The 9,601-nt window shown below is 57.6% G+C and overlaps 1 protein-coding gene across 2 annotated transcripts in view; it reads left to right on the forward strand.

Annotated features, from left to right (window-relative positions):
• The first annotated feature begins 337 nt into the window (after window positions 1–337).
• Window positions 338–9,601, forward strand: part of TGFB1 (transforming growth factor, beta 1) — a 13,185-nt gene continuing 3,921 nt past the window's right edge. Inside the window, exons 1-5 of one of the 2 annotated variants that reach the window (XM_012657072.1) lie at window positions 338–1,592; window positions 4,548–4,708; window positions 5,908–6,025; window positions 7,743–7,820; window positions 7,978–8,125. In XM_012657072.1, the coding sequence (XP_012512526.1) occupies window positions 1,238–1,592; window positions 4,548–4,708; window positions 5,908–6,025; window positions 7,743–7,820; window positions 7,978–8,125 (860 nt within the window). In that variant the 5' untranslated portion in view covers window positions 338–1,237. Of the gene's footprint in view, window positions 1,593–4,547; window positions 4,709–5,907; window positions 6,026–7,742; window positions 7,821–7,974; window positions 8,126–9,601 lie in introns of both variants that reach the window. The other variant, XM_012657071.1, reaches the window with a different exon arrangement.

The raw sequence follows: 9,601 nt of genomic DNA on the forward strand, positions 1-9,601 counted from the left end.
CTTCATCCTCTGACTGAGCCCTGCCAGACAGGTCCTCATTCTCTCGGTGACCCTACGCTGCCCCCGAAGCCACCGTGCATCTCCATCACCCGTTTTGGTAGTGCTCCGCCGCCAGGAGGCAGCACCCCATCCGTGGGGCGGAGCCGGGGTGCCCGCCCCCTCTGCCCCAGGGCTGAAGGGACCCCCCTCGGAGCCCGCCCACGGGAGAAGAGGAAGGTGGCCCGGCTCCCCCATGCCCTCCCCCTGGGGGCCGCCCCCGCCCCGCGCGCTTCCTGGGTGGGGCCCGGGGCGGCTTCAAAACCCCCTGCCGACCCAGCCGGTCCCGCCGCCGCCGCCGCCGCCGCCGCCGCCCTTCGCGCCCCGGGCCGTTCCCTCCCACCGCCCTCCGCAGATCTGCCAGACAGCGAGGGCCCCGGCCGGGGGTAGGGGGGAGGCCCCCTCCGGGGCACCCCCCTCCCGCTCTGAGCCGCCCGCGGGGCCGGCCCCGGCCCGGAGCGGAGGAAGGAGCAGCCGAGGAGCAGCCCGAGGCCCCAGAGTCTGAAACAAGCCGCCGCCGCCCCCGCCGCCGCCGCCGCCGCCACTGCGGGGAGGAGGGGGAGGAGGAGCGGGAGGAGGGACGAGTCGGTTGGGAGAAGAGGAAAAAAAACTTTTGAGACTTTTCCGCTGCCGCTGGGAGCCGGAGGCGCGGGGACCGCTTGGCGCGGCGCTGCCCCGCGAGGAGGAGGCAGGACTTGAGGACCCCAGACCGTCCCCCCCTCACCACCTCGGACGCTTGCTCCCTTCCTGCTCCCTACCCGGCGTCCCCGAGGCGCCCCCATTCCGGACCAGCCCTCAGGAGCCGCACACCCGGCCTCCCGCGAAGACTTTACCCCAGACCTCGGGCGCAGCCCCCTGCGCGCCGCCCTCCCCGTAGCCTGTCTCCTGAGCCCCTGCGCATCCCAGGACCTTTCTCCTCCGGGAGACGGATCTCTCTCAGACCTGCCACAGCTCCCCCGTTCAAGACCACCCACCTTCTGGCACCAGGTCTCGCCCATCTACCTTCCCTCCGTGGGACAGTGAGACACCCGGGGCCAGAGCCTCCCCTCCACCCGTGCTTCTTTCCCCTGAGGGCCTCAACTTTCCCCCGAGGGCCTCCTACCTTTCCCCGGGAGACCCCCAGCCCCTGCAGGGGCGGGGCCTCCCCATCGCACCAGCCCTGTTCGCCTTCTCGGCAGTGCCAGGGGGCGCCGCCTCCCCCATGCCGCCCTCCGGGCTGCGGCTACTGCCGCTGCTGCTACCGCTGCTGTGGCTACTAGTGCTGGCGCCTGGCCGGCCGGCCGCGGGACTGTCCACCTGCAAGACCGTCGACATGGAGCTGGTGAAGCGGAAGCGCATCGAGGCCATCCGCGGCCAGATCCTGTCCAAGCTGCGGCTCGCCAGCCCCCCGAGCCAGGGGGAGGTGCCGCCCGGCCCGCTGCCCGAGGCCGTGCTCGCGCTGTACAACAGCACCCGCGACCGGGTGGCCGGGGAGAGCGCGGAGCCGGAGCCCGAGCCTGAGACGGACTACTACGCCAAGGAGGTCACCCGCGTGCTAATGGTGGAAACCAAAAACAGTGAGCTCGGAGGGGCAGGGGAGCCAGGAGGGGCGCCCCCAGGGGGCGCCGGCGTGCAGGGGTCACCGGGAGGAAATTACTGGCTGAGGAAACTGGTCGGAGGAAGAGGACCCCCGGGGGGCTCCGGGAACGTGGGGCGAGGGTGTCGTAAAGACGATGGCGTTGAGCTCTCTGCTCCCTAGGGTCTGGTCTTGGAGAAGTGGAGATAGCGAGCGAAGTGGACAGCTTCTAGAGGGCGACAGGGACACGCGGGGTCGCGCGGGGAGTCCCTTAGAGGGAGAGAAGCATTGGCGGGAGGGGGGAGGAAAAGGCTCTCTCCCAGGACGCCTTAGGTGCGGGGGTCGTGGGGTGGGGGCCGCAGACAGGGGAGCCTGGTGCGAGAGACGCGAAGACCCCAGCATTGGGAAAGGAGGGGCAGCGGGGACAGTTGGGCCAGAGCTCCAGGGTCGTGAGGCAGAAAGATTCAAGAAAGACAGAAAAGCTAGATGAACCCAGAGGTGGCAGGAGGGTGGAGAGTGGACCCGCTTCCAGGGGGCGCGAGGAACACGCGGGGCTGAGTCGTGGAAAGGGAAGCTGGAGGGCGTGTGTCAGTGCGGGGGGGAAAGCGACGCCAGGTGGTGGGGGCAGGAGGCTGGCGGGAGGCGAGCGGCCCCCAGGAGCGAGCCGGGGATACGGAGGTATCGTGGGCGTTCCGCACAGAGACGTGGGAGACGCTGAGCGGGAAGCCCAGCGGAGGAATGACCCAGAATCTGGGTCACGAAGGGGTCTACAGAGGGGGGACACGAGCGCGGGAAGGGGGGACCCGGGAAGGGGGCGGAGGAGGCATACACAGTGCCATCCCCGCCGGGAGCGGCGAGCCCCCCACTCGCCGCGGTCAGCCAGGGAGTGGGCCGTAGGGGAGCGCCCCACCAGACCGAGGTGAGAAAGCCCCACGTGGGCGCCACGCGCGGGGGGAGGAGCCCGCACTTCCAGAAGGGGGAAGGAAGACCCCGCTGATCTAAACGCCGGCAGGCTGGACCCCGAAGTCCCAGTTCCTCTCGAGGAGGCCGGGGAACCCCCAGCGTCCGGCCGCCTCGCCCTACTCCCTTCCCTTTCCTTCCCGTGCCCCGGGGGGGCGGGGATCGCGCGGCCTGGGGCGAGACGGGGCAGGTCGGGTCCCCGCCCTCCGGGCTGCGTCGCCTCCCGCTCTCCTCACCCCAGCTGGGGGCGGGGCTGCCACTGGGCCGCCCCCTCGGCGCCCACGCGGGGACCTAGGCGTCCCGCGTGGCCCCAGAACCTTGGGGGCAGTCCCCCAGGTTTCACGTTCTCTTGGGCGGTGGGCTTGCGCGTCCCTGGCCCGTTCCTGTGCCGGCTTGCGGCTCCAGCCAAATGACGCCTCCTCCCCACCCACATCTCAGCCTCGCCTTCTTTTCCGTCGTTTCACCTTCGTTGTAGAGGTTTCTTCAACACTGACACCTCCAGTCCTCTTCTCTCCCCCGAACGCTCATGTCTGTCTTCTTGCACGTGTCTCCCCATTCTTGTCTTCCATCCGCATTAGTCTCTCTGTCCGTGTCTGGGTCTCCCGGTTTCTGTCTCTCTCCCTTTCTCTTTTTTCTCCTTCACATCTCCTCCCGGTGTCTCCGTCGGCCATCTCTCCACCTGTCCCTCTGTGCAGCAGCCTCCAACCCTGCCACTCCCTCCTTCCTCTCTTCCTATCTGTCTCCCCCAGCCAAGACCCTGCCTTCCCTTGGGGTTTGCTGAGTAAACTGCACACCTCCCCCCAAGCATAGTTCTTACTGCAGGGAGGCAGGGAGGCTAGCCTTGCTGAGAGAGGGGGAAGGGGGCCACAGGAAGGGTTTCCTCTCGTCAGTCTCCACATTTTCACACCCCCCACTGTAGGAGGCTCCAGGCAGTTACCAGTTGGTCCTGAAGTTCGTGGCCTGCGCTGACATCCCCAACTCCCAATTTTTCCTAAACCAGAAAACACTCTTAATTTTTTCCTACCCTCTGCAGTTGTGCCTACCTGGAATGACCTTCACCTTTAACCAGCGGGAGGAACTAATAATACTAATAACGTTACATTAGTAGGGAGCCAGGGTCGCTTAGGGCTAAGAGCACCCTCTCTCGGGGGCCAGACTGCCTGAGTCTGATTTCCAATCTGCAGTTTCCTAGCTATGTGACCTTGGGGCAAATTACTTAATCTTTTCGTGCCTCAGTTTCTCTGCGTGTTAAATGGATGTAATGATAGTACGAGATTGTCATGAGGTTTAAATGTCTTCGTGTTTGTCAAGTGCTTTGAGAAACATCTGGGAGGTAGCGCTCTTTACCGTACACGCTGTCGAGTGGCCGGTGTGTGCAGACGGCGCCACGCACTTTCCCTGCATCATCTCACTCGTTTTACTATAATCCCGGAATTGGTTCTTGGCTTCCAGATGAGGATCTGGCTCAGAGAGAGGAATTCACTTGCCCAAGGTTACCCAGCACTTCAGTTGGGGGCGATTGGGTGAGCATGTAGGGAGCTTAATGCTATTGCTGTTTTTCAAAGAAAAACAGGAAACCGAGGTTCAGAGAGAGGGTATGAATTGCCCAAGGTCACGCAGCTGAGAGGCAGCAGAGGTACTGTCTGATCCCAAAGCCCATGCCCTTGACCCTTACTCTGCAATGTAACTTGCATTTGAAGCTCCAAGCCCTGGGGAGGCCTGAGCAAACAGGGTGGCCTCCCTTGGTGCCAGCCTGAGGCAGGGTGGACACTTGACAAATGACGCTTCCTTGGGAGAGAAGGGCGATTAGGATTCTCTTTACAGAGATTGAAACAGACCCAAGAGGGAAGGTCCCACAGCCAAAAAATGTCAGAGTCAGCCTGCAACCCAGAGCTGTCAGCCCCAGAACTCACGCTGTTAGACTTGGGGTGCGCCAGCTCACCCCACCCTTGCCAACAAACCCCTGACATCCTTTCTTTCCGCTTCTCCCGCTCAGAAATCTATGACAGATTCAAGGATAGCCCGCACAGCATATATATGTTCTTCAACACATCAGAGCTCCGAGAAGCAGTGTCTGATCCCGGATTGCTCTCCCGAGCGGAGCTTCGTCTCCTGAGGCTCAAGTTAAAAGTAGAACAGCACATCGAACTCTATCAGGTGGGTACCGGGGCCAGAGAGGTCTGAGCTGCGGCTGGGGGCGAGCAGCACAACCCAGGGAATCCTAGGGCTCTTATAAATGTTCAGGCCCTTTGCATCCTTGGAGTTGAACCCTTCAAAGACTGGAATTTTAGGAGCTGGACTTCTTAAGAACACAGGACTCTTGAAAGTTGGAATCTCTGAAAAGGTTGGAGGCTCTACAGCCACTCTGTCCAATATGGTAACCACGAGTCACACTGAACTTGATTACAATTTAAATTGATTAAAATAAAATTGAATTAAAAATTCAATTCCTCGGTCTCACTGGCCGTATTTCAAATGCCCCGTAGTCACATGTGGTTACCAGCTGCTATTTTGGACATGGCAGATAAAGAACATTTCCAGAAAGTTCTTTCAGACAGCACTGCTCTAGAAGATATGGAGTGTTTAGGAGGACTGGGGCCTCCGGAAGGGCTGGAGTCTAGAAGATTATATGATCTAGAATCCATGTCATATGAATGGTAGATTTTAGACTCTCACAGAGAGCTTTGTCTAATATTAGCTTAGCTTCTTGGAGTCTAGCGAATCCAGCTGTATGTTGTAGCCTCTGGAGTGTTATATCCGGCCCCAGGGGATCGTACCACATGGATGTTGAGTGTCTGTAACATCTACGTGTGTTGCATGTCAGACTTCTGGGTTTGTAGAACATCAGTCTCCTAGAACCTTTCAGGCTTATTAAATGTGGAATTCTTGGAATCTTATCAAACATTAGCGTTATAAAATGACCTGTTACTAACCTAAGCCGTTAAAAAGTTATTGATGCTCAGAATTCGGGCTGTCAAACTTGCTGAACCATATGCTCAGAAAACCCCAGAAAGTTAAAGGCAGATTCTTAGCATTGTGGGCTGTCCAAGCTGAAAGGGGCTTGGCATTTCACCAAGCAGGAAACAGGCCGGACAAGGAAGGAAAGTGCCTTTGGCCCCGTCGGGAGTCAGGGCTGAGGCTGAGCCGTCCCAGAGTGCCTTGGTACCAGGGTAGGCTCTTTCCACACCTCTCCTGTCAGGGGTGCTGGTGGGGAGGATGGGTCCTGCAGGGCCCCATGGTGTGGATGGCTAGAAGCCTGTTTGGGGGAGCAGATGGGGTGAGGGGTCCAGTTAGTGTATATGGAGGTCATGGCCGCATCTGCCCACTGTCTCCCTGCCCCATTCATCATCCTCCAGAAATACAGCAACAATTCCTGGCGCTACCTCAGCAACCGGTTGCTGGCCCCCAGCGACACGCCAGAGTGGTTGTCTTTTGATGTCACTGGAGTTGTGCGGCAGTGGTTGAGCCATGAAGGTGAGGATCGTTCGTCTGTCCCACACCTGTTTCTCAGTGGGATCGGCCCCATTGTTTGTCCTGGGGTCACCTTGCCTAGCATCCCTGTCCCATATCGGTGCCAAAGTGCTGAGACCTGGCTCTCCTCCCTGACACTCAAACCTGAGTGATTAATTGCTGAGTCTGTTAATGGTTAATCCATTTCCCGAGCATCTGCTCTCTGCCTCGCCCCATGCTGGGTGATGCTGGGGACACAGGAATGACAACAGCCCCATCCCTGCCCTCATGGAGCTCATGGTCCATTGAGTGGGTAAAGTGGGGAAAGGAGCCACTGGGATGGGGGGCCCAAAGGAGGTGCCTGACCCAGCCTGGAATCAGGGAGGGCTTCCTGGAGGAGAGGACATCTGAGCTGATATCTGAGGGATGAGTGAACCAATCTGGAAAAGGATAAGAGTATTCTGGGAAAAGGGAACAGCAAATGCCGTAAGTCAGGGAGAGCCTGACACATTGGACCTGTCCAGGAGATGACTGTGTCTGTCCTGTTCTGGCTGAGTCCACAGTGGTGCCCCATCTCTCTGTTCTTTATCTCCCTCTCATTCATGCATCCATTCAGTAAATGCCAGTTGGTTCCTGCTCTGTGCTTGGCCCTGTGCTGGGTGGTGTGTGGGACATCGTGGTAACCCTCAGTCCTGCCCTCACTCACAGTCACTTCTGGACGCCTAGGAGATCCTGCCGAAAGCCTATCAGGCAGTAACAACCTAGACTGATCAAGACTGGGGAGGGGGAGGCACAGGCAGAGGGGTCAGAGCCAGGATGGGGAGGCACGCAGGATGGGGGAGTCCCTAAGTGCCGTTAGGAGCCCAGAGAAGGCACCCGACTCCTTCGAGCAGCCGCGGAGAGCTTGCTGGATGGCGGGTGGCTGTGTTGAGACTCCCAGAATAAGTAGCGGTTTGGCCAGGTCAAAAGATGGGGATTAGGAAGCAGGTGGGCACTGAGAGGAGTGGCCTGGGCCATTGGACAAAGGTCTGGAAGGATCTCATCTGCCTTGGTCAGTGCTGAGTCCCGACCACACAGCACAGGACCTGCCACATAGTAGGAGCTCAGAAAATACCAATCACTCATTCATTCAAGAAACATTTACCCTACACCTGCCACGTGGGAAAGTGCCCAGGCGTAGACATGCGTCCCAGCCTACGTTTTGCCACCTGTGTGACCCTGGGCAAGTCACGTCCTCTCTGTGTGCCGCAGTTTGGGAGTCCGGGTGAGGATTCACGGAGATGATGCACATAGAGTGTTTAGAATGGGGCCCGGCACCCACTCCACGGTACTCTGTTTTTGTTTGTTTGTTTTTGAGACTGCCAGCCAGACCTGGTGGGGAACAAAAAAGACAAGGATCCCAGCCCCCGTGCATCCTGCTTTCTGTTGAGAACAATGAGCGAAATAAATAGCCACTGTGTGTCAGAGAGGGTACGCTCCACGGAGAAAATAAAATGATGTTGTAGCCGGGGAGGGCTTTGTGTCCTGGAGGGCCTCTCTGAGGAGGTGACACTTGATCTGGGACCCAAAGGAGGAGAAGGAGCCAGCAATACGAAGAATTGGAGCAAGAGAGCTGCAGAGAGGGGGCAGGGTTGGGGACTGGGGACGGGGAGGAAGGAGCCCCCTTTCCCTCCTCTTCCCCCCACCAGGGAGCTGGGTGAACTGCAGCCTCAGACTGGCTTCCCTCTCCCCACTCCCACAGGGCGAATGGAGGGCTTTCGCCTCAGCGCCCACTGCTCCTGCGACAGCAAAGATAATACACTTCAAGTGGACATCAATGGTGAGGCCCACTTCCCCGGCCACGCCCCCGCAGTGATCTGTGTGTCTGTGTGCGTGTGCGTGCGTGTGTGTGTTGCCATCCACCTCCCTGCCCCGCTGATCTATCCCTCTGAGAGTGTGTGTCTTTCCCCCACCCCCCAACTCCCAAACCAAAGCAGGGTTCAGTTCCAGCCGCCGAGGTGACCTGGCCACCATTCACGGCATGAACCGGCCCTTCCTGCTCCTCATGGCCACCCCGCTGGAGAGGGCCCAGCACCTGCACAGCTCCCGGCACCGCCGAGCCCTGGACACCAACTACTGCTTCAGGTGAACTGGGTAGCCTTTGACTGAGGCCTTCCAGGCTTGGGGCTTGACTGCTGTTTGCTGACCAGGTGCTACAGGTGGGACACATGGCTGGCCCTGTGCTTGGGCTGAGCGTCCCCTTTAGCCTGGAGGGCTCAGAGAAAAATGTCCAAGACTGGGAATGCTGGAATGTGGGAACTGCGAGTCCTATGATGTTGGGATCAGATTGCTTTTTTGCTGGAGCGTTGGAATCACAGAATATTAGAATGTTGAACACCAAGAACGCTGGAATTCAAAGTTGAAAGGTCGCCCCATTGGATTCCTACATTGCTGGCAGGTTGGGGGTCTAGAATGTTGGGATTCTAGAAGGCTGGAATTCCGTGTTAATTATTGAAAGCTGGAGTGTTGGGATCCTAGAATTTGGGAATTGAGAATTGGGAGATAGCCTGTGTCGGATTTCTACAGCACTGGCAGATGGTAGACTCCAACGCTGGCAGGTTGGACTCCTAAATATTGGGCTCAGAATGGTGGAATGCTGTACTGAAATATTAGCATCCACAAACGTTGGGGTTGGAGAAAGCCGGGATATTGCTATCCTAGAATGTTGGGACTCGGTGTTGGAATGTTAGAATCTTAGAATGCTGGGAGTTTAGAAAGTGACAGCTTGGACCTCTTGAGTGATGTGCTCAGAATTGTGGAATGTTGGAATGCAGTATTGAAATACTGGAATTCAGGAATGCCAAGATCCTCAAGAGTTAGAAAGTGGGAATCCTAGAAAGTTGCAAACGCTGTCAGAACGTTAGACTCTTAAGATGCTAGAATATTGTAATCCAAAAAAGTTGAAATGTCGTATTCCTAGAAAGTTGAAATTCAGAGTTAGAATGTTGTTAATGTAGAATGATAATCTGACCTCATTCCTCCCCTGCTTAAAATATTTTGGTGGTGCCTCTGGGCTTTGTTACATGCCGTTCCCCTGCTGGGAAGTGAGCCCTGCTCTCAGGCCACTTAGACACCAGATCTTACCACCCTCAGTGCGGCAACCCTGTGAATGAATGAATTGGAGTCTTGAGCACCAAGAGCTGCTGACATTAAAAAGAAAGACAGCCAGTGTCGTGAGCCTCCATAGGGAGGGACCCAACATCAAGTGTTGCCAAAAAATCAAGCCTGAATCTGATTAGGGCTGTAGATCCAACCAATTTTCTAGAAATATAGGGACAGAGAAACATGTTAAGCAGTAACACAAGGCTGCAGTTAACAAATTCCAGATTGTGGGAAACCTGACCCAGTTTCTTCAACAAATACAATGCAAAGAAGGGTCAACATATAGTTGACCCTCAAACAACATGGGGGTTAGGGGTGCTGACCCCTTGCACAAAAATCCACATATAACTTTTTTTTTTTTTTGACACAAGAGTCTCACTCTGTTGCCTGGGCTAGAGTGAGTGCCGTGGCGTCAGCCTAGCTCACAGCAACCTCAAACTCCTGGGCTCAAGTGATCCT

The sequence above is a fragment of the Propithecus coquereli genome, unplaced genomic scaffold (assembly GCF_000956105.1).
Source record: "Propithecus coquereli isolate 6110/MARCELLA unplaced genomic scaffold, Pcoq_1.0 Scaffold53, whole genome shotgun sequence".
NCBI lineage: Eukaryota > Metazoa > Chordata > Mammalia > Primates > Indriidae > Propithecus > Propithecus coquereli.